This window comes from Terrapene carolina, unplaced genomic scaffold, assembly GCF_002925995.2.
Source record: "Terrapene carolina triunguis isolate 2854851 unplaced genomic scaffold, T_m_triunguis-2.0 Scaffold34021, whole genome shotgun sequence".
Lineage (NCBI taxonomy): Eukaryota > Metazoa > Chordata > Testudines > Emydidae > Terrapene > Terrapene triunguis.
In genome coordinates this window covers 1,425,245-1,450,245 of record NW_020698372.1, presented here as the reverse complement: position 1 = coordinate 1,450,245, position 25,001 = coordinate 1,425,245, and the positions used below count along the sequence as shown (strand labels likewise).

The following is a 25,001-nucleotide window of genomic DNA, read 5'->3' as shown; positions in this document are numbered from 1 at the left end:
CGGGAAATCAGTGGATGTTCCTGTGACGGGTTGGATCACAGAAACCCCCTTGGGAGCTGCCACCCGATGTGCCAAGACTACCCCTGCTTCTGTTTTCCCTGCCAGCTCAGGACTCCAGCACCCCGTCTTGCTGAATTAGACACTCCAGTCCACTTCAACACAGACCCAGGGTCTGAATTACTTGTCCCCAAGCTGCAAGTTTACCCAAAAACAGCTCACAGGAGTGTGCTTGTCTTTAGCACTCAGATGCCCAACTTCCAATGGGGTCTAAACCCAGATAAATCCGTTTTACCCTGCATAAAGCTTATGCAGGGTAAACTCATAAATTGTTCGCCCTCTATAACACTGATAGAGAGATATGCACAGTTGTTTGCTCCCCCAGGTATTAATACATACTCTGAGTAAATTACTAAATAAAAAGTGATTTTATTAAATACAGACAGTAGGATTTAAGTGGTTCAAAGTAGTAACAGACAGAACAAAGTAAGTCACAAGCAAAATAAAATAAAATGCGCAAATCTATGCCTAATCAAACTAAATACAGATAATCTCACCCTCAGAGATGCTTCAGTAAGTTTTTCTCAGACTGGACACCTTCCAGGCCTGGGCACAATTCTTTCCCCTGGTACAACTCTTGTTCCAGCTTAGGTGTTATCTAGGGGATTCTCCATGATGGCTCCTCCCCCTCCCTCTTCTGTTCCACCCCTTTATATATCTTTTGCATAAGGCGGGAACCCTTTGTCTCTCTGGGTTTCCACCCCCCTCCTCACTGGAAAAGCACCAGGTTAAAGACGGATTCCAGTTCAGGTGACATGATCACATGTCACTGCAAGACTTCATTACTCACTTGCCAGCACACACATATACAGGGAGACTCACAGGTAAACAGCCATCTGCAGACAATGGGAGTCATCAAGATTCCAAACCATCATTAATGGCCCCCACTTTACATAATTACAATAGGCCCTCAGAGTTACATTTTATATTTCTAGTTTTAGATACAAGAGTGGTACATTTATACAAATTAGATGATCATACTCAGTAGATTATGCACTTTGTAATGATACCTTACAAGAGACCTTTTGCATGAAGCATATCCCAGTTACATTATATCACTTATTAACATATTTTCTCTAAATCTATCCCAGTTACATTATATTGACTTATTATTATATTTTTATAAAACCATGTAGACTGCACAACGTCACAGTTCCAACCCCAACTTAAACTGCCCCTTATCCTCTCTGCTTCCTGGCAAAGGACCACCACCATGTGCCACAGGAAACATAGCGTATGAATCACAGAAGTACAGCTTTTGTTGCATGATGATATAACCTGCTCCCATCCAGTTGGCCTGTTGCAGGTACAGAAGGACTTCAGGGCATTATTGCTAAGGTGAGTGTGATATACAAGACCTTGGCTTGACGTGGCTTTTACATTGAGTAATACGCCCATACTCCCAGGATGTGAGAAGGCTGGGGCTTCAGCCCATAAGTAATGGTTGGGTTTGATGCTTACAGGCCAGTGTGTGGAGTTTTCTGAAGTGTGTGTGTGTATGAAGGGAGGGGTAGTGGTCTGCAGTTGGAGTTTAAATATGAGGTCTGGTTAGGGGAAGATGAAAGCTGAGATTGGAGCCTTTAATTGAATATACCTCCAGGTTTTCTGATGTTTAATTTTAATTTTAAATAATTATATTCTTCTAATGTGTGCTTGTTTAAAGAAGATATGTCTACAAGTTTATCTCTGTTATAAGGTTCATGGGCTAGGAATTTCCTTAAAAAGTTTGAGAATATTTATAAATTTTCTAGCTACAGTTCAGTATTCACTGAGACCTTCACGCACCCTCAGGAACTTGAAAAATTGATCTCTAATAACTCAGTGTTTCCACTCAACGTTAGTAAAAATAGCCTATTTTACTTCCACTGAGGGCAAATGCATGAAACTATAACTTTTTAGTACAAGCCAATGGAACGATACTACTGAGTGGTGGGGGTTTTTGTTATGAAGGATAAGACTTTCCCCAAAAAGTGAAAAAGAATTTTCTTTGAAGCTTACTATCTCAAAAACTCCTCATCCAATTAACCTCAAACTTCCCCGCACAGGTCAACCTGTGGAACTCTTTGCCAGAGGATGTTATGAAGGCTAAGATTATAACAGGGTTCAAAAAAGAACTAGATCAATTCATGGAGGATAGGTCCATTAATGGCTATTAGTCAGGATGGGCAGGGATGGTGTCCCTAGCCTCTGTTTGCCAAAAACTGGGAATGGGCAACGGGATGGATCACTTGATGATTACCTCTTCTGTTCATTCCCTTTGGGGTACCTAGCATTGGCCACTGTCGGAAGGCAGGATACTGGGCTAGATGGACCTTTGGTCTGACCCAGTATTGGCCGTTATTATGTTTTCAAAGCAATTCTTTTCTGGCTAGATTTCACAATTTGAGACTGTTAAGGGGAAAAGGAGCACCTCCCCTCCTCTCCCACCCAAAGAAAGTTAGAGCACTGTGGGTTTAGTCAGGCAGATAGTGGAAGCTGTGTAAACAGCCTTATGTATCGAATCACAGACATGGTTCCACTGTGTCTTTGGTGGAACAGAACATCCCTTTCTAGTGGAGGGAACAGAGAGAAAGAGAGACTGAGTGTTGTGTACAAAAAGGTGCCTCAGCAGGGATTCTGCAATTTGTAACACTCTGTTCCCAGTGTGAGTTGCCTTATCTATAAACTACGGTGCTATTGGGGTATATGGTGTATGAGTCCGTTAAAAATAAATAAATAAAGTGGAGGTGGGGAGCTTATTGCAGAGATCTGCCATAAGCAGAGAAGAGGCTTTATTTATGGTGTCGTGGCTGGTTGTGGTTTCCTGTGTTTGTGTCTCACACCTGTGGTTGTAATTAAACAGTGCCTGCCTTTCAGTTCCCATGTGCTCCAGCTGGAGCGCATGTTTGTGCTTTGAGGCATCAGACCCCTTTCTCCCACATTATTTTTTGCTGACCCATTTGTTTTCTGAGTAGACAGACAAAGTTTTGCAATTTTTACAGTGCGCTTTTCGTAGCCAAGTGATTAAATGAGAGAGAGGAGACGGAGCAATTTACGAGTTAAGTGTTATTGGTATGTATGTCTTTAAAAGTGTCTTGGGTGTAAGGATAGGCATTTCTGAGAAGAAACTGCCTTATCAACTCAAGCAAACCTGCATCAAACTTTCCGTAACTTGGGCTGAGATGCCTGCCAGGTAAGAGAACCCTGAACTCACCCTGACTTGGGGTAGATTCAGGTTTCTAGAGGAACTTTTCATGTAACCCTAGTTAAGAACTGATTTGAAATAGTAGCTGAGTATTCTGGGTCAGCTTCTCTGCTGCATCTAGCCTCCAATGAGCACAGCAGAGGCTGGAAGCCAGCTATCATAGAAATGTAGGGCTGTAAGGGACCTTAAGAAGTCACCAAATCCAGCCCCATGTGCTGAGGTAGGACCAAGTAAACCTAGACCATCCCTATCAGGTTTGTTCATCCTGTTCTTAAAAACCTCCAGTGATGGGGATTCCACAACCTCCCTTGGAACCCTATCCCAGAGCTTAACTCCCTTTATAGTTAAAGAGTTTTTCCTAATATCTAACCTAAATCTCTCTTGCTACGGATTGTCCATTACTTCTTGCCCTACCTTCAGTGGCCATGGAGAACAACTGATCACAGTCCTCTTTATAGCAACCCTTAACATATTTGAAGACTGTTACCAGGTTGTCTCCCCCCCCCCCCCCCCCCCCCAGTCATCTTTTCTCAACACTAAACATGCCTGATTTTGTTAACCTTTCCTCCAGGTTTTCTAATCCTTTTATCATTCTTGTTGCTCTCCTTTGGACTCTCTCCAGTTTGTCCACATCCTTCCTAAATTGTGGCTCCCAGAATTGGACACAGAAGTCCAGGTGGGGTCTCACCAGTGCTGAATAGAGTGAGACACTTACCTCCTGTGTCTTACATATGACACCCCTGTTTAATACAGTCCAGGATATTAGCCTTTTTCGCAACTGCATCACATTGTTGACTCAGATTCAATTTGTGATCCACTATATCCCCCATATCCTTTTCAGCAGTACCATCACCTAGCCCAGGGGTTCTCACCACAAATTTTTTGGTGGCCTCAGAGTGCGGCCACCAACTCTTGCTGGTGGCCACTATGACAGTTTTTCCTAAAATACTTAATACATTTAGGAAAAACAAATAAATATGCACATGTGTATGTCCAAATCATAGTAATTTATTTATGTAGGGTTTTTATTTGCAGACTCAATAATAAGAATAATGTACAGTTGTCGCTCTTCTTTACTGGACCTAAACAGAATAGAAACACAAATAAGGTGTTTTGTATGTTCTTATCTTTTTTTGTTGTTTCTTTTGCATTTTTGGTTGTGGTTTATTTTTTGTAGACTTGCTAGCTAATTCTACTCCTGTGAAAAGTGATATTTGTATGTTTTCACAGCAGCAGACTTGTTAGCTAGCTCTGAGGCAGTGATGAATGATATTTACAAACATACACATACCACTTTTCACAGCAGACTTACTCAGCCCTGGGAAGCCGGGGGACAAATTAAGCCCTGGATGGGGAGGTGGGTAGGGAGACAGCGGGGACCAGGGGTGATAGGGTGGATGGGTGAGGGGATGGGGGGGCAGCAGCGGGGGCCAGGGATGGTGAGCCCAGGGAAACGGAGCCCACCACTGTGCAGCCAAAGCCCTGAGCCCAAAGCCCCACGGTCAGAGCCCCAGGCCTGAAGCCGGAAGCCTGAGCCCCACTGCCCCCGGGAAGGTGGGGAACTCACACCAGCTATTTGTTCCTCTGGCGCTTGTGGCTCCAGAGGGGGGAGGGCCCAACCCTTCCTTGTAGCCCCAGGGGAGGAACTGCTGATTTGCCTCCACCCCCAGTCACTGCCCAGGAGGCTGTGGCCGCAAGAAAAGCTTCTGGTGGACGCATTTGAGAAGCGCTGATCTAGCCAGTTATTCCCCATTTTGTAGTTGTCCGTCTGATTTTCCTTCCTAAGTGAAGTACTTTGCGCTTGTCTTTATTGAATTTCATCTTGTTGATTTCAGACTGATTCTCCAATTTGTCAAGTTCGTTTTGAATACTAATCCTGCCTTCCAAAGTGCTTGAAACTCCTCCCAGCTTAGTGGCATCTGCATATTTTATAACAATCCACTCCACTCCCTTATCCAGTCATTAAGGAAAATATGGAATAGAACTGATTTTCCCCCCCCCCCCCACACACACACAGGACCCCACTAGATACGCCCTCTCCGTTTGATAGCGAACATTGATGACTACACTTTGAGTACAGTCTTTCAACTGGTTGTACACCCACCATATAGTAATTTCATCTAGACCATTTCCCTATGAGAATGTCTTGTGGGACTGCGACAAAAGCCTTATTAAAATCAAGATATATCATGTCTACTGCTTCCTGCCCATCCACTTGGCCCATAACCCTGCTAAGAAAGGGAATTAGGTTGGTTTGGCATGATTTGTTCTTGACAATTCCATGCTGGCTATTCCTCATAACCATATTATCCTCTAGGTGCTTACAAATTGATTGTTTAATAATTTGTTCTAGTATCTTTCCAGATACTGAAGTTTGGCAAACTGATCTATAATTCCCTGGGTCCTCCTTGTTGCCCTTTTTAAATATAGTGTGTTTGCCCTTCTCTAGTCTTCTGGGACTTCACCTGTCCTCCATGAGTTCTCAAAAATAATTTATAAAGGTTCCAAGATTGCTTCAGCTTGTTCCTTAAGCACCCTAGGATGAATTTCATCAGGCCCTGGTGACTTGAATACATCTAACTTATCTAAATATTGTTTAAACTATTCTTTCCCTATTTTGGCTTGCATTCCTTCCCCTTTGTTGTTTAATATTAATTGTGTTTTAGTATCTGGTCACCATTAACCTTTTTAGTTAAGACTGAAGCAAAATAGAACACCTCAGCTTTCTTGATGTCATCAGCTCTCCTTCCCCACTTAACAGAGAACCTGCACTTCCTTCCTGTTTCTCTTGCTATTAGTGCAGGGGTCGGCAACCTTTCAGAAGTGGTGTGCCAAGTCTTCATTTATTCACTCTAAAGGGGGGAGGGATAGCTCAGTGGTTTGAGCATTGGCCTGCTAAACCCATGGTTGTGAGTTCAATCCTTGAGGGGGCCACTTAGGGATCTGGGGCAAAATTGGTCCTGCTCTTGAAGACAAGGGGGCTGGACTCAATGACCTTTCAGGGTCCCTTCCAGTTCTATGAGATAGGTATATCTCCATAAGTTAAGGTTTTGCATGCCAGTAATACATTTTAACGTTTTTAGAAGGTCTCTTTCTATAAGTCTATAATATATAACTAAACTATTGTTGTATGTAAAGTAAACAAGGTTTTTAAAAAGCTTCATTTAAAATTAAATTAAAATGCAGAGCCCCCCGGACCGGTGGCCAGGACCCGGGCAGTGTGAGTGCCACTGAAAATCAGCTTGTGTGCCGCCTTTGGCACGCGTGCCATAGGTTGCCTACCCCTATCCTAGTGTATTTAAAGAACCGCTTCTTATTGCCTTTTATGTCCCGTGCTAGGTGTAACTCATTTTGATCCTTAGCCTTTCTGATTTTGTTTCTACATGCTTGTGCTATTCTTTTGTACTCCTCCATAGTGATTTGTACATGTTTCAAGTTTTTGTAGCATTTCTTTTTGATTTTCAGGTTATTAAAGAGCTCTTGATGGATCCATACTCTCTTACTATTCTTCCTGCCTTTCCATCGCATCAGGGTAGTTTGCAGTTGTGCCTTAATACTGTCTCCTTGAGAAACTGCCAGCTCTCCAGAACTTCTTTTTACCTTAGATTTTCTTCATGTAGGACCTTACCTACCAGGTCTCTGAGTTTGTTGAAGTCTGCTTTTTTGAAGCCCATTGTCTTTATTCTGCTGCTCTCATTCCTTCCTTTACTTAGGCCTGGTCTACACTACGACTTTAATTCGGATTTAGCTGCGTTAATCCGAATTAACCCTTCACCCGTCCACACTACAGAGCCAGTTAATTCGAATTAAAGGGCACTTAAAATCGATTTCTGTACTCCACCTCGACGAGCGGAGTAGAGCCAAAATCGATTTTGTTAATTCGAATTAGGGTTAGTGTGGCCGCACACCACCGAATTAATGTGGTTAAATTAATGGGGTAGTGTGGCCGCACACCACCGAATTAATGTGGTTAAAAACCGAATTAATGTGCTTAGTATGGCCACGCACAATCGAATTTATACAACCTGTTTCCCAAATTCGAATTATCTAAATTCAGATTAATCCCGTAGTGTAGACATACCCTTAGAAAGGAGCTATCCTCCCCGATTCTCCTCCTGGCCCGAGGCACAGGTTAGAGCATCATAAAAGTGGTTCTAGCATGTGTAGGGTGACCAGATGTCCCGATTTTATAGGGACAGTCCTGATATTTGGGTTTTTTTTTTTTTTGTTTTTTTTTAATATGGGCTCCTATTACCCCCCACCCCGGTCCCAATTTTTCAAACTTGCTATCTGGTCACCCTAAGCATGTGGCATCTGGTGATGGTACCCAAGGTATCATTCGTCAGCAGGGGATTGCTGGCGCTCATTGTGCTTCCCTGCCTCTGAAACATCCCCTGCGCAAGGGGCTGCAGGGGGTGTGGTGTAGGACCTGGGGGAATTCCGGCTAGAGGTTTGCAGCCAGTCTGTGCTCCCTTTGTGCTGCCTGAGTGGCATGAAGGGAGCAGAATAGGCAGACAATCTGAGTGTAACAAAAAGGAAATAGGGAACTGCAGTTTTACTCCATGGCTCCCATTCTTAGAATGCTGGCATTTTCCAGACTGCCAGCCACATGGATAATTAGGAGGTTATAGCCTCTATGAACTTAAATCTTTTGCGTTTAAAAAAAATCTGCCAGCTGTAATTACAGTAGAAGGTTGGTTTTATAACTGTAGAGCTATGTTAAGATGGATAGACTTCTAATTATACACATTGAGATGAAAACTTTTGTGGTGCACAGTAACTTTTTACCTTTAAACAGGGACTTGTAATCCTGGTTTCCTTTTAAACCAGCATAACCACTGATGCTGATTAATGAGAAACCAATTTAAAAAGCCTTTGGACAAAATTAAACTCTCAGGGTTCAATCCAGCTTCTACGGAGGTCTAGGGCAAATCTCCAATTGGCCTCTGTGGGAGCAGTAGGAGATTCAGAGTTTTATAAAGATATAAACTTTAAAGTGCAAGATCCATAATGTGAGACTATAGTGGCCAAAAAACACTAGCATCCTGGAAGTTCAGTCTGACTGTATGGTTACTACCAATTGCAGAACAAAGAGTGCTTGTTGGAGCATAAAGATACTACTGACACAGTTATAAGTAGTACTGACGCAGTGCTTAAATACCATGGTGACAGTCATCTGATAGGTCCCATAGCTAAATGGATTAGATATCCTAGATAGGACTGATGAATACATAGAGGTATGAGGATCAAAGCTCTTATCATGGGTAGGACTGAGAAATCCTGTAATAACCGCCAGAGATGGGATGGTAGAGGTGTGGAAATATTTTAATTGTCTACTACATTTTTGCCAATAACCAAGTGAAGTGATGGTGAAATATTGCCAGAAGCCAGCAATTCAAGCCAAAGATCATTATAGTATTTAGTTTTCAGAGTGACAACCCATGAGTTAAACATTCTAATGGGCAAGCAAGGGCATCATTTCAGCTATCATACCAATGGAATCTCAACAGTATTTGAGACATGGATTTTTAAAAGAAAAAGTTGGAATGAAAAATTACATCGAGCTTTTTGACCTCTTGAACTGATGTCAGTTTTAAGATGTACAGTGGTTCTCAACCAGGGGTACGTCAACTCATCTAGATGTTTGCCTAGTTTTACAACAGGCTACATGAAAAGCACTAGAGAAGTGTGTACAAACTAAAATTTCATACAGACAATGACTTGTTTATACTGCTCTATATACTATATCAGTATTTCTTAACCTGGGGAGGGGAGGTTGTGATTTATTTTATAATTATATGGTAAAAAGGAGAAAGGAAGCAATTTTTCAGTACTAGTGTGCTTGTGACACTTTTGTATTTTTATGTCTGATTTTATAAGCAAGTAGTTTTTAAGTGAGGTGAAACTTGGGGTACACAAGACAAATCTGCCTCCTGACAGGGGTACCGTAGTCTGGAGAAGTTGAGAACCATTGATATAGTATGCAGCAGAATCTCAGAGTTACGAACAGCTCAGGAATGAAGGTTGTTCCTAACTCTGAAATGTTTGTAACTCTGAACAAAATATTATGGTTGTTCTTTCAAAAGTTTACAACTGAACACTGACTTAATACAGCTTTGAAACTTTACTATGCAGAAGAAAAATGCTGCTTTTAACCATCTTAATTTAATTGAAACAAGCACAGGAACAGTTTCCTTACCTTGTCAAATCTTTTTTTTTTAAACTTCCCCTTTATATTTTTAGTAGTTTACGTTTAACACAGTACTGTACTGTAATTGCTGCTTTTTGTTTTGTTTTGGGGTCTCTGCTGCTGTCTGATTGCGTATTTCTGATTCCAAATGAGGTGTGTGGTTGACCGGTCAGTTCGTAACTCTGGTGTTCGTAACTCTGAGGTTCTACTGTATAAGGCCCCGATCCTACCACTTGCTGAAACGACTTCAGTGGGGCTTGTGCTGAGGTGCATGAGGAGGACCCAAGAGTAGAACTTTTTGAAAGGCTTTGCTTTATTTGAGGTTTGCATACTATTCTTGCTACTTATGGACCACAACACATTGACCCAGTAAAATAAAATGAAAGTCTTCTAAGTAAGGCTGTCTATTAATCGCCGTTAACTCACGTGATTAACTCAAAAAAATTAACCGCGATTAAAAAAATTAATCTCGATTAATCGCACGTTAAACAATAGAATACAAATTGAAATGTATTAAATGTTTTGGATGTTTTTCTACATTTTCAAATATATTGATTTCAATTACAACACAGAATACAAAGTGTACAGTGCTCACTTTATTATTTTTGATTACAAATATTTGCACTGCAAAAATAAAATAAATAGTATTTTTCAATTCACCTAATACAAGTACTGTAGTGCAATCTCTTGTATCGTGAAGGTGTAACTTACAAATGTAGATTTTTTTGTTACATAACTGCACTCAAAAACAAAACAATGTAAGCCTTTAGAGCTTACAAGTCCACTCATCCTACTTCTTGTTCAGCCAATCGCTAAAACACACAAGTTTGTTTACATTTACGGGAGATATTGCTGCCTGCTTCTTATTCATAATGTCACCTGAAAGTGAGAACAGGCGTTCGCTTGGCACTTTTGTAGCTGGCGTTGCAAGATATTTACGTGCCAGATATGCTAAACATTCGTATGCCCCTTCATGCTTCAGCCACCATTCCAGAGGACATGCTTCCATGCTGATGTTGCTCATTAAAAAAATAATACATTAATTAAATTTGTGACTGAACTCCTTGGGGGAGAATTGTATGTCTCCTGCTCTGTTTTACCTGTATTCTGCCATATATTTCATGTTATAGTTGTCTCGGATGATGATCCAGCACGTTTGTTTTAAGAACTCTTTCACAGCAGATTTGACAAAATGCAAAGAAGGTACCAATGTCAGATTTCTAAAGATAGCTACAGCGCTCGACCCAAGGTTTAAGAATCTGAAGTGCCATCCAAAATCTGAGAGGTATGGGGTGTGGAGAAGTCTTAAAAGAGCAACTCTCCGATGTGGAAACTACAGAACCCGAACCACCAAAAAAGAAAAACAATCTTCTGCTAGTGCCATCTGACTCAGATGATAAAAATGAACATGCGTCTGTCCACTCTGCTTTGGATCATTATCAAGCAGAACCCATCATCAGCATGGACCCATGTCCTCTGGAATGGCGGTTGAAGCATAAAAGGACGTATGAATCTTTAGCGCCTCTGACACATAAATATCTTGCGACGCCGGCTACAACAGTGCTATGCGAACGCCTCTTCTCACTTTCAGGTGACATTGTAAACAAGAATTGGGCAGCATTATCTCCTGCAAATGTAAACAGACTTGTTTGTCCAAGCGATTGGCTGAAGTAGGACTGAGTGGACTTGTAGGCTCTCAAGTTTTACATTGTTTTATTTTTGAATGCAGTTATTTTTTGTATATAAATCTACATTTGTAAGTTCAACTTTTATGATAAAGAGTTTGCACTACTGTACTTGTATTAGGTTTCAGAGTAGCAGCCATGTTAGTCTGTATCCGCAAAAAGAACAGGAGTACTTGTGGCACCTTAGAGACTAACAAATTTATTTGAGCATAAGCTTTCGTGGGCTACAGCCCACTTCATCGGATGCATAGACTGGAACATACAGCAAGAAGATATTTATACATACAGAGAACATGAAAAGGTGGAAGTAGCCAGACCAACTGTAAGAGGCCAATCAATTGAGATGAGCTATCATCAGCAGGAGAAAAAAATCTTTTGAAGTGATAATCGAGATGACCCATAGAAGGTGTGAGGATACTTAACATGGGTAAATAGATTCAATTAGCGTAATGGACCAACCATTCCCAGTCTCTGGGTCATCTTGATTATCACTTCAAAAGTTTTTTTTTCTCCTGCTGATGATAGCTCATCTCAATTGATTGGCCTCTTACAGTTGGTATGGCTACTTCCACCTTTTCATGTTCTCTGTATGTATAAATATCTTCTTGCTGTATGTTCCAGTCTATGCATCCGATGAAGTGGGCTGTAGCCCACAAAAGCTTATGCTCAAATAAAATTGTTAGTCTCTAAGGTGCCACAAGTACTCCTGTTCTTTTTGTACTTGTATTAGGTGAATTGAAAAATACTATTTCTTTTGTTTTTTACAGTGCAAATATTTGTAATTAAAAATAAATATAAAGTGAGCACTGTACACTTTATATTCTGTGTTATAATTGAAATTAATATATTTGAAAGTGTAGAAAACATCCATAAATATTTAAATTAGTGGTATTCTATTGTTTAACAGCACGATTAATCGTGATTAATTTTTTTAATCGCTTGACAATCCTACTTCTAAGAAGTAAGAGTCAAATTTTTAAATGTGGGCATATGAGTTTTGTCTATTAGACCTGTCGTGTGCTTCTGGTATATCTATGGTTTCTATTGGTGCCTGGAAAAAATGCACATGTATCTATTGCGCCAAGTCTTACACTTGTATACACAAAACAAGCAGCAGGGAGGATGGGTAGCCTTGTGGTTTAAGGCACTGGCCTGGGACCAGAGATATTTCAATTCCTAGCTCCACCATAGATTTCCTGTGTGATGTTGGGGAAGTCAGTCTCTGTGTATCAGTTAAATGGGGATACTTCCTTACCTCACAAGGATAAATCCATTAATGTTTGTAAGGTGCCTAGGTCCTTCGATGACGAGAGTGGTAGAAGTCAGTAAATAGTCTGCCTTGTTTGCATATGCAGTTCCCTGATTTGTGTGTACACGTGGGGGTTCCGTACATACAATTGCTGCATGGATGGTTTTTATGGGTGCAATTTATGTAGTCACTTTTGAAAAATTTCACATTAAATTTCTGCCAGATGTTTAGAGAAAAAGGTTAGGGTGAGGTGAGAGAGGAGCTAAAAATAAAATAATCACCCCGTCCCTTCCTCAAAAGCAAAAATAAATAAATTGATTTTTATTTTCCTGTAAAGCGTTCATGGGAATAGCACCTCTTGTGCATCTATCCAGTTCAAATTTTGACAACCGAATTATAAATACCTTCCAAAGGGGCTTATCATGCTGCTAAATGAGCTTATAAAGAAAACATTGACACAGAACATAAACTGTGACCACCCCACTGGGGATTGCTGTAATAAATCTTGACTGCAAGTGTCAGGGGGTTAAAAATACACATGACGTACGATGCCTGTAAAATGCGTTTTGTCATTGTCAAAGAATGACTGTGGCAGCAATTCAACCTGTGTCCCTCTGTTGCAATGGGTATCGCTAGCACACGGGTCAGGGCCTTCATCCAAAAACAGGCACAGCTTTACTGCCTTTTCCCCTCCTCCTCCCCAAGCTGTCTTTATGGAGATACATTAGATATAGCAGGACAGTCATTTGGACATCTGCACATTTTGCTATGCTACCGTGTGTGCTAGCTTGTAACTTATTTTTTTAAGTTGAATGTTTCAATTCTTGTTTTTTAATTAGCTGTGTACGTCCAAACCCTGACACCTGTACTCTGGCAAAACTGCTGTTGAAATCAGTGGGCAGTTTTTCTGAGTAAGGACTGCTTGTTTTGGCCTCTTGTTAAATTGCTCATGAAGCTACTTGGCAATCACATTCTAAATAATCATTAGTAGCTGAAGTATTGTCTCATTACAGCTCTATTCCGTTCCTCATCTCCCCACTGACCAAACCCGCCATCAAAATCAGTGCCTGTGTAGGACAGATCTACACACAAACTGGCATCCAAATGACTGAATTGGTTGTAATCTACACCTTTGACTATACTGAAATAAGACGAGTATGGGCATTCTTACTGTGGAATCAGTGTTCTCTTTTGATTTTGCTTAACTCAGTAAAATATCAACTTAAGCACAACAGAAACTGGGTGTTTTTGTCCTGAAATAAGGGTGTCCACACACAGACTTGCACCAGCATAGCACATGGTGTAGATTAAAGCCCATTTAGTTATTTGGGTGCCAGCCTGCGTGTAGACATAATCATTGATTATGCCATCCTTCTCTCTGGGGTCTTATTGGGCTGGTGAACGATTGCATACCTGTGCTGCTGTTCTGTATTTCATTTCCCGGGACAGGTTTGCTTAGAAAAAGTCATGATTTACTGAGAATGTTTTAAAAATGATGGACCAGATAACTGCTCTTAGAACCCGTAGTGCATGTGGGAGGTGGAGTGCTGGAGTGGTGTGGAAGGAGGTATGTCTGCCTATGCAAAATGCTGCCAAGGAGCTGGAGAGAGCACACTGAGCAGCAACTCTTGCTGCATCTGTCAACTGATGTAGTGTGTGTTCCCACCAGTGCTGCCCTCTCAGAACTGAGTGGTGCCTGGTGAGGGACCAAGACCAAATCCCCTCTTAAACAGCTTCTGCAGCTCCCCCTCATGTAGCTCCAGTGGCAATTCTGGCACCTCCGTCTCCACCACCTGCAGCATTATGACCACATCTTGCAAGCACAGGCTAAGGAGCAAGGGAGCTCCCTGCACCACCATCTGTTTCACCCCCAGTGCACCTCTGCAAGGCAGCCTAAACCTACAGTGGCTGTTCTTCTGTCTTGTGCAGCAGATGTTTATGCTGTGGGTGTGTCTGTGACTGCTGTATGCAGGGAGAATGTTAACACTAGGGGTAGGTCTACACTTACTTCCTGGTTCGGCGGCAGGCAATCGATCTTCTGGGATCGATCCCGGAAGTGCTCGCCGTCGACGCCGGTACTCCAGCTCGGCGAGAGGAGTACGCGGCATCGACGGGGGAGCCTGCCCGCCGCGTCTGGACCCGCGGTAAGTTCGGACTAAGGTACTTCGAATTCAGCTACGTTATTAACGTAGCTGAATTTGCGTACCTTAGTTCGAAGTGGGGGGTTAGTGTGGACCAGGCCTAGGAGGAAAAGGTTTGGGTTTTTAGTGGGTTGGTCCTCCAGTCAACAAAGACTGCTTGTTAAGGAATCAGAGCAGTGGTTTGACGTGTCATTGTTTCATAATGTCCCATGTTACATATATTGCAACTTTCACTGGCCTTGAAGTCTGCTATAGTGCATATGTTTGTATGCTCCATGCTAGTTGATTTGGACAGTCAAATTGTCAAAGTGAGCTGCATCATTAAATTCTGCTTGTACCCAGAGTGCAAACTCGTGTTTGCTCACATAAATGTGTGTTGCATGCAAGCATGCACTCTCCCCTCCCCCCCAACAAACAAACAAACACTGTAGTTTGACAGGCTACTACCCAGTGGGATTTTGAAACACGATGTCTGTTTTCACTATTTGACCTTGCTGAACAGTCTTTTGGGCCCAGGCTAAAAGCTAAACTGGAACATCATTCCCTAACGTAGTTATCAAGCTGTGCTTTCCCATCCCACCTGGCAATAAAAACCTATCGTAACTCAGTTGTCCTTAAGTGTGACAGAAAACCCTATCACATGGTGGTTCTTATATCATAGCTAGTCCCTTAAAATGCACTTGTTACTTGTCTATGCTGATGATAAAATTGGCTGCTGCATGTGCAAACAGTGGCTGACTTTTCAAGAAATGCATCTGCAATATTCTTTGCCCTTCTTTGCCCTCCTCCAGATCGAGCACTAAAGACAAAGGGTGAAATCCTGGCAAAATTTCCATGGACCTCAATAGGGCCAGGATTTCACCTTGATCTCTGTACAAGCATTTGATTTCCTAACTAGTAGTACATGGTGTTTTCTGGCCTGTCTGAAAGCGCCCTCTGGTGTACACACCATAAAACAGATTACACTTTAATTATGTTGCTTCATTCTGTTGTCTTCCTTTGTTAATTCTGTATGTTACAGTGAGTAGCATTATTATTTCGTGAGTGCCAACAATGTGTTTCGTGCTGTGTAGAACCTAAAGGAAAACATAAATCCTATGCCTAGGAGCTTATGCTGTAAGCACAGCAACATACAATAATCTGGCAATATTTGTTTTCTTAGACAGTATTTACCCTATGTAATGTATCAAATGGGATGTTGTATAATTCTAGGAGCAGAATGTACTACCTTTTCCTTGCTGAAGTTCCATGTACGTGCCTGAAATCAGACTCTGGCCATATACCTTCTAATCAGGATTGCTGGCTGCACAGTTCCTCCTTGGAATTATCAGCAGGTTTTGTAACATTTTACCTCAGACAGATACACAAGCAGATCAGCTGCTACTTTAGAGGATAGTGTCACAGCCTTATCGAGGAAAGTGGATTGTAGAGAGACACAAGAGGTACTCTAAAAACGAATACAAAAAAAGCTCTTTTTTTCCCTGGGGGAAAAAAAAATCATATCATTGCTAACACCAGCGCAACTCCCATGGCAGTAACAATAATGGGAGTGCTAGTATAGTCCAATCACAGGCGTTTAGCCGTTGTGGTGCTTAACTCTGCTCAGAGGAGGTCCAAACAATGTGGTGTTTAAAATGCCGGCAACTGCCAGTGCTTAGTCCACCTAAAGAAGAGCTCCCACTGGTGGAACAGCACTGATGGGAAATTTTAAAGAAATAAAATCTAGTATAGGTAAACCCCTGTGCACACACCCTTATTTACCTAACCACTCACCAGCAGTGGCTTCCCGAGTGAATCAGCAAACTATCCCTGCTGCTCCATGCAGGATCCTAGAACTCCCTCTCTCACTTAGTTTCAGAGATGAGTGTGGGAGATGGTATTTTGTGGCATTAAACAGTATGTTGTGCTGAGGTCGTTTCTTAGGTACGTTTTATTCAATAAAAGGATGTTGAGATTCCACGTGGAATGTGAAACTCTCATTGTTGAAACCACCCTTGTTGCAACACAGGGATTAGAGTCCAAAGATCACAGGACTGTCATTAAAAAGAAAACATGGTTGGTTGATATTCTGGGCCTGGAATGGTTTCTAGCATTCAGCTCAGTTGGATAATAATAGTAATCATCATCATTATTATTATCATCATGACCATAGGACCTAGGAGCTCTAGTCAATAACTAGTGCCCAATTTGTGCTAGGTGCTGCACAAACAGAGAACAAAAAGACAGACACTGCCCCAAATGCATCTCTTTTACCAGCTTTTGGTAGTATTTTTTTCATCCATTTACTAACTTTTTTTTCTCTCTCCTCTTGTTTCTCCCTAGGTCGAAAACTGAGAGGAAAAGCCTTTTATTTTGTTAATGGAAAGGTGTTCTGTGAAGAAGACTTTCTGGTGAGTGCATTGCTGCCCTGTGCCTCTCCCGTTGCAACTTGCCTGCTGTGACTCAGAGAAACTGTAATGCAAGCAACTCACACAATCCAACAACTGACATTTCAGCAAAAGAATGGCAACAAGCAGCATTCACCGGGAAGGGATTGGGTTGTGTGTTCAAATATGGTGGGGATGAGGGCATGATAAATGGAGAGAGAGAAAAACAAGCAAGGGAACAGATTTTCCCCTTCCTATCAACTTTCTCTGACTGGGCATTTCTGAGAGAGATGAGACACCCTGATGTACTGTGGACAGAGTAGGGGGAGCAGTGCTTAAAAATATTTATTAAATACCTATCTGATTTAGGTGCACTGCATAACAACACCCTGAAACAACGTTAAGACTTCTGCAGCTCTTTCACACGGCTGTGGAAGTGGCACACTTAGGGCCTGTTACAAAGTCCATTGACGTCAATGGGCTTTGGACCAGACCCTTACTTTGGGTCCTGGGCTGAACTATGTGAACAACATTGCTCTAGAAGCAGCCCCTCTGGTCATGTATGGAGTGGTTGGTGGTCCCTATGTAGGTGCATCTGGGTGGCACAAAAATGAAGCAGTAGCCTTAGAATACAGAAATGACCTTGAACTCCAGGCAGAGAAACAGCCAGTTCTTGGAAACACAAGAAAAGTCAGCATGTAAAGGAAAAAAAAGAGTATGAAAAATAAGTTAATGAAACATTAGTTTATGGGTGTTTAACTAAGACTTTTGGGAGGGTGATTTGTTTTGTTTTGTATTTTTGTTTGTGTTGTTTTAAGAATTAGTTTGTTTGTTATTGGTTGTTAGCGAGTGAGTGTGTTCATTCTGCTTCCCCCCTCTCCCCCAAAGTGCCCTCTTATTGATCAACCCCAGCGATTGCTATTGGGGAGAAGAGGAGTCAGCTTTCCTTTTCTCTCTCATGTAATTTAAAAACAATAGATGTTAATAATCCAGGCATTGCAAAATGTACAGTCTAATTAAATATATTAAAAATACTTGGTGGGCTTGATGCTCATTTACACTAAAACCCTTTCTGCTAGTCATGGTATGTAAGGCAGCCTTAAAGTGGATGTGCATTACATTTGGTGGCAGTGGTGTAAAAGTGGCATTAGTGTAATTGAGAATCAGGTCCATATGTTTAGTTCTTGGCAAAAATAATCCTCTGGGCCAAATTCTATTCTGAATTATACCAGCATTAAGCTGGGACAGTGCCACTGACTTCAGTGGTATTCACGCCACATTTATACCAGCATAACTGAAGGTAGAATTTGGCCCTCCAAGTTTACATTTATTAACCTAGTGAGATTGTGGGCCAGATTTCAAGTTAGGCCAGGTTCTATCTGTGTACACCTAATTTACACATACAAATACGAGATGTATATGCATAATAAACACCCGATATTTGCGCACACATGATGGTCAAATAAGCACATATGGATTGCCAGTAGATCCCTGATTTACATGTGCACATCTGGTATTTGCCCATGTATGTTAAATTCAATTTAAACTTAAATTAGCACCCTAGAGTTATGGGAACTTACAGACCCTTTTAACTTTGAAAATATGACCCTGTAACTTTGAGATATTCTAATGAGGGCCTGCCCAATATTTGTTCAGACTAAAGAAAAGGAAGTTTTGCTTCATAAGAAATGTTGAGCAGAGTAAGGCAGATCACTCAAAGTGTGTGTGTTACCTAGCCTTGTAAAATGTTAAGCCAGTTTTTTTTCTCCTTGCAGTATTCAGGTTTCCAGCAGTCAGCTGACAGGTGTTTCATTTGTGGTCATTTGATAATGGACATGGTAAGTGATGCTTGCCTCAGAAAGAAAACAGCATTTTGAATGATGTCTCCAGGGCAAAAGAAATTCATATATAGGATCACCTCATTTGATCTGTTAGTCTAGCTGGTGTGATGACTTATGACAGTGAAAGAACCCTAATCCTCTGGCTTGTCATTGCCAGGAAGCAAAACTAGCATCCGTTCATGTTTGTTGCACAGACATGTTTTCAGTGTCGGATCAAAATGAACTTTGCTTTGAAGAGCAGGACATTTAAAAACACACTGATTTTGCCTTTTTATGAACTCCTGTGGCCGTTTATTGATGTTCCTGTCCACACCCATTGCATGAGAGCATGGCTTCCTGCAGCCCATTGAGCTGGGGGCAGATAGGGCATTGGTGGGCTGGGGGCCGGACTATAGTATCTGTTACTATGCTGGTCCTCTCTTTGCTACATGTGTCTCAGCCTGTTGCAGAAGAGTGGAAAGAGGTATTTTCTTTTGTTGGCTCTGTATTTCCTGTCCTTTAATTAGGCAGTGTCCCCATATCCTTAAGGTTTCAGACAGAGTTTAAAGGAAAAATCAGTCACTTTTTCCCTTTGACTTCTGTAATTTTGAAACTCTAAATCTAGCCCCTGCCAGCTCTTCTTTCCAGCTAAATAATTCTAGTCTTTTAAATTTCTTGCTATATGTAGATCCCAGCTCTCTTCTACGGACCATTTCTATCTCTACTAAATCATTCTTATAATTAAATTACTAAAACAGGACATAGTATTTCCGATGACACTGCACCATTGTCTGATGTAATGTCATAAGTATATTATTTTCATAAACACATAAGAATGTCTATACTGGGTCAAACCAATGGTCCATCTAGCTCAGTATCCTGTCTTCTGACAGTGGCCAGTGCCAGATGCTTCAGAGGGAGTGAACAGAACAGGGCAATTTATCCAGTGATCCATCCTATGTCATCCAGTCCCAGTGTCTGGCAGTCAGATATTTAGGGACACACAGAGCATAGGGTTAAAAGCAACAGAGAGTCCTGTGGCACCTTTAAGACTAACAGAGCATAGGGTTGCGTCCCTGACCATTTGGCTAATCGCTGTTGATGGACCTATCCTCCATGAACTTATCTAATTCTTTTTTTAACTCAGTTATACTTTTGGTCTTCACAACATCCCCTGGCAATGAGTTCCACAGGGTGACTGTGTGTTGTGTGAAGAAGTACTTCCTTTTGTTTGTTTTAAACCTGCTGCCTTTTAATTTCATTGGGTGACATCTGGTTCTTGGGTTATGTGAAGGGGTAAATAACACTTCTTAATTCACTTTCTCCACACCAGTTGTAATTTTATAGACCTCTATTTTATCTCCTCTCAGTCGTCTTTTTTTCTAAGATGAACTGCCTCAGTCTCTTTAATCTCTCTTCATATGGAAGTGGTTCCATACCCCTAATCATTTTTGTTGCCCTTCTCTGTACTTTTTCCAATTCCAAAATAGCCTTTTTGAGATGGAGCGACCAGAACTGCACTCAGTATTCCAGGTGTGGACACACCATGGATTTATATAGTGGCATTATATTTTCTATCCCTTTCCTAATAGTGCCTAACATTTTATTAGCTCTTTTGACTGCCGCTGCACATTGAGCACATGTTTCCAGAGAATTATCCACAATGACTCCAAGATGTCTCTTGAGTAGTAACAGATAATTTAGACCCCATCATTTTGTATGTATAATTGGGATTATGTTTTCCAATGTGCATTACTTTGCATTTATCAACACTGAATTTCATCTGCCATTTTGTTGCCCAGTTACCCAGTTTTGTGAAGTCCCTTTGTAACTCCTCATATTCTGCTTTAGACTTAACTATCTTGAGTAATTTTGTATCATCTGCAATCTTTGCCACCTTTGGGGTTTACCCCTATTTCTATGAATATGTTGAACAGCACTGGTCCCAGGACAGATTCTTGGGGAGACTCTGCTATTTACCTCTCTCCACTAAAAAACATAGCCATTTATTCCTACCCTTTGTTTCCTATCTTTTAACCAGTTACTGATCTATGAGAGGACCTTCCCTCTTATCACATGACTGCTTAGTTGGCTTAAGAGCCTTTGGTGAGGGACCTTGTCAAAAGCTTTCTAAAATTCCAAGTACACTATTTCCCTTGTCCACATGTTTGACACCCTCAAAGAATTCTAATAGATTGGTGAGGATTTCCCTTTTCAAAAGCCATGTTGACCCTTCCCCAACATAGAGTTCATCTCTGTGTTTGACAATTCTGTTCTTTATTGTCGTTTCAACCAATTTGCCTGGTACTGAAGTTACGCTTACAAGCCTATAATTGCCAGGATTGCCTCTGGAGCCTTTTTAAAAAAATTGGCATTACATTAGCTATTCTCCCATCATCTGGTATAAAGGCTGATTTAAGCAATAGGTTACATAGTTCTGCGGTTTCACATTTGAGTTCCTTCAGAACTCTTTGGTGAATATCACCTGGTGACTTATTAATGTTTAATTTATTAATTTGTTCAAAATCTCTTCTATTTATGCATCAGTGTAGGGCAGTACTTCAGATTTTGTCCCCCTCAATAGGATAGCTCTGATGTGGGTATCTTCCCCACATCCCTGCAGTGAAGACCGATGTGAAGAATTCATTTAGCTTCTCCACAATGGCCTTGTCTTCCTTGAGTTCTCCTTTAGTACCTCGATCATCCAATGGCCCCCACTGATTGTTTGGCAGGCTTCCTGCTTCTGTTGTACTTAAAAAAAAAATTTGCTGTTAGTTTTTGTGGTTTTTTGTTTCTAGTTGCTCTTCAAATTATTTTTTGGCCTGCCTAATTATACTTTTACACTTGATTTGCCAAAGTTTATGTTCCTTTCTATTTTCCTCAGCAGGATATGATTTCCAATTTTTAAAAGTATTTTTTCCCCCTGTAAACAGCTCTTTTACTCTGTTTAGCCCTGGTGGCATTTTTTTATCCTCTTACTGGTTTTATTTTTTTTTAAATTTAGGTTATACGTTTAATTTGAGTCTTTTTCTTATGGTGTTTTTAAAAAGTTTCCATGCTGCATGCAGGCATTTCGCTCTTGTGACTATTTCTTTTAATTTCTGTTTAACTACCTTCTTCATGTTTCTGTAGTTCCTCTTTGTGAAGTGAAATGCTACTGTGGTGGGTTTCTTTGGTATTTCCCCCCCCTACAAAGATATTAAATTTAATTATATTATGGTCGCTATTACTCAACTGTTCAGCTATATTCACCTCTTGGATCAGATCCTGTGTACCACTTAAGACGAAATCAGGAATTGCCTTTCCCCTTGTGGGTTCCAGGACTAGCTGCTCCAAGAAACAGTCATTAATGGTGATTAGAAATTTTATTTCTGCAGCCCATCCTGAGGTGATGTGTACCCTGTGAATATGAGGATAGTTGAAGTCCCCCATTATTATTGGGTTTTCTGTTTTTGTAGCCTGTCTAATGTCCCTTAGCATTTCACAGTCACCGTCACCATTCTGGCCAGGTGGTCGGTAGTATGCTTCTACTGCTGTACTCTCATCTTTTAATGCCTGTCCATGAGCTCTCTTCTGTCTCTGGTTTATTGCAGATCCTGCAGGCTCTAGGGAAATCATACCATCCAGGCTGCTTCCGTTGTGTGATCTGTAATGAATGTCTGGATGGAGTGCCATTCACTGTAGACACTGAGAACAAAATCTACTGTGTCAGAGATTACCACAAGTAAGAACAAAGTAAACAGCTAAGTAAACCTAGTCGAAAACCCACTAATTCAACCTTCAAAATGGTGTGGGTGTATGGACTAGTGTAATGAGCATGGGACTGGGTGCTAGGAACTCCTGACCTCTTCCCTGCCTTCTGCCACTGACTTCCTCTGTGGCCTTGGGTAAGTCACTTAACACCATCTGCAAAATTGATGTAATATTCACCTATCTGTCAGGGGAAATGTATGGTTCAGTTAGTTAATATTTGTAAAGTGCTTTAAAGGAATAAGAACTAAATCAGCCCTGAAGTACCGGTAAATTCCTTTGAAGCCAATGGGAGCTGCACTTTGTTACACCAGGGGCTGACTCTGGCTTGTAAGAACCAAATATGATTAGGATGTTAGTGCTGAACGTATGTGTGTGTGGTGGTGGTGGGTTTTTTTTGGAGGGTGAGGGTTAGTATTCACCTTTTTATATGGTTAGTTAATTAAATAATATATCATAAAAAAAATCTATTTGCAAATCACTAGTAATGTACTATCTAGGGAGATTAAAGAGCCACTGTCATAGGTAATATTAGACCTACCAGTTGACATACACTTTGAGCCATTCGCTTACTCCATTCTGCTGCCTGATTCCTCTTATGATCAAGGAGGATATTGAAATATACAATAATCCTGCTCTAAGGTGCTCCATAGAATTGCCTTATGTTGCACTTGTGCTAAAGTTTTAATTTCTTGTAGATATAACTATTACTATAAAGTAATGCATACTCCCTTGCACTTGAAACACTATTCAAGCTTGAACATGCCCCACTGCCTTGAAATCGGGCCCCAGGTCTTTTAATATGTCTGTGCCTGGATTATTCCTGTGTCTAATTTTCCCTGTCCCCACTTCCACCTCTCTGAGTAGCCATTTTAAAGGATTGCTACTTTTTTGTTTTCAGACAGATAATACAATGCTATCCTATTCCTACTTCCTAGTCCTTATTTAAGTGGGGTTCACTGTTCTTTCAAGGACTTCTTCAACCTGAAATCTACCCCTGAATGGCTGAATAATCTGCAGTAAATAGTAGTTGTAGATGAAAAAGTAAATCGTAGAGCCAGACCATGATTTTTTTAAACATCCGGATCGCCTTTAAACAGAAAGCAATTGCCTACCTTAACAATAGAAGAGCTGGCACTCTACTATTACAGTGTACATGAGCGGTTAAAAATGGCTTGTATGACCTAGTGATAGAAACTGCTCTGTTCTTCTTCGAGTGCTTGTTCACGTCAATTCCAATCAGGTGAGCGTGCGCCGCGTGCACAGACGTCGGAAAGTTTTTCCCTTAGCAGTTCCCATCAGGTTGGCTGTGGAGCCCCCTGGAGTGGCGCCTTCCTGGCGCTGGATATATGATCCTGCCGACCCGACCTCCCTTCAGTTCCTTCTTACCATCCGTGACGGCCGTTGGAACAATGCTCACTTGCTCAGCAGGTGCTCCCTTAATGTTCTCCTGTTAGTCATTCGAGTTTCAAGTTAATGTTATAGTTAATTTAGTACATAGTTGTATAGATAGTTTAGATAGTAGGTTGGGAGCGGGGTCTCTCCCCAGTGCCTAACCCACCCACCCCTTGGGCTCTGGGGCATGCCCAAGGCTTTAAGCCCTGCAGTGCTTGCAATAAGCTTATGCTCATCAGTGACCCCCACGACTCTTGCTTAAAGTGCACCAAACGGAGAGGCAAAATCTCAGGGCTTTTCAGCCAAGAAGGAGCATGATTTCCCCCTAAAACAACTTTTAATGGAATCCACTCTCCACCCACAGCCAGCTGCAGACCCCCAAGATTGGCACCGAGCTTGTCCGTACAGAGTGCTCCAGCATCCGTACGTGACACAGCACCGAGGAAGGACTCTAGCGCAAGAGACCCTCGGCACCAGCGCACCCCGGCACTGCAGCCAGGAATAGCAGCCCATCACTGCTCAACTTCCGCGGTGCCGCACAAGCGACTCAAGAAGGATGAAAGGGGGCTCTCACTGGCCCCGAAAACCGTGGGACTGTCAGAGGATGCACGGCGCACCCCAGAAACGACCCGGTGCAAAGTGGGCATGAGTCGGTGCCATTAACTTCGGTACCCCAGAGGGACCGTTGAGTCCGGCACGTAGCAACTCTGGCAGGGCAGTGTGAGGTGGAGGTGATGAAGCTGTGTCAGGGGCATGAGCTTTGGGCCCTCCTCCAATTGACCATAGGGCACATCAGGACCTCCTTAGGCGAATTGCCCGCAACGTGGGGTTGCAAGCAGAGGAGGTGGTCGAGGCCGAGGACCCCCTGGTGGATATTCTCACTCCTGAAGGTCCATCACGGGTAGCTCTGCCTTTGATCAAGACTGTTCAAAACAACATAAAGACCCTGTGGCAGACCCCGGCCTCGATTCCGCCGACCGCCAGGGACTGGGACTCCTCCTCAATGTGAACAAGTCAACCTTGTCACCGATCCAAAGAATAGAATTCATCAGGGTGGTGCTGGACTCGGTACAGGCAAAGGCGTTCCTGCCAGAGACCCGATTCCAAGTAATAACAGACGTTATTCAAAACCTCAGGCGGTACCCGACCACTACAGCAAGTCCG

General features: G+C 41.8%; 1 protein-coding gene across 3 annotated transcripts in view; it reads left to right on the top strand.

Moving 5' to 3' along the window:
- Nucleotides 1–25,001, top strand: part of LOC113405147 (LIM domain-containing protein 1-like) — a 55,713-nt gene that overhangs the window by 26,654 nt on the left and 4,058 nt on the right. For all 3 annotated transcript variants that reach the window (XM_026646059.1, XM_026646060.1, XM_029914269.1), the window contains 3 exons: nucleotides 16,829–16,896; nucleotides 18,648–18,710; nucleotides 22,286–22,416. In XM_026646059.1, the coding sequence (XP_026501844.1) occupies nucleotides 16,829–16,896; nucleotides 18,648–18,710; nucleotides 22,286–22,416 (262 nt within the window). The remainder of the gene's footprint in view (nucleotides 1–16,828; nucleotides 16,897–18,647; nucleotides 18,711–22,285; nucleotides 22,417–25,001) is intronic.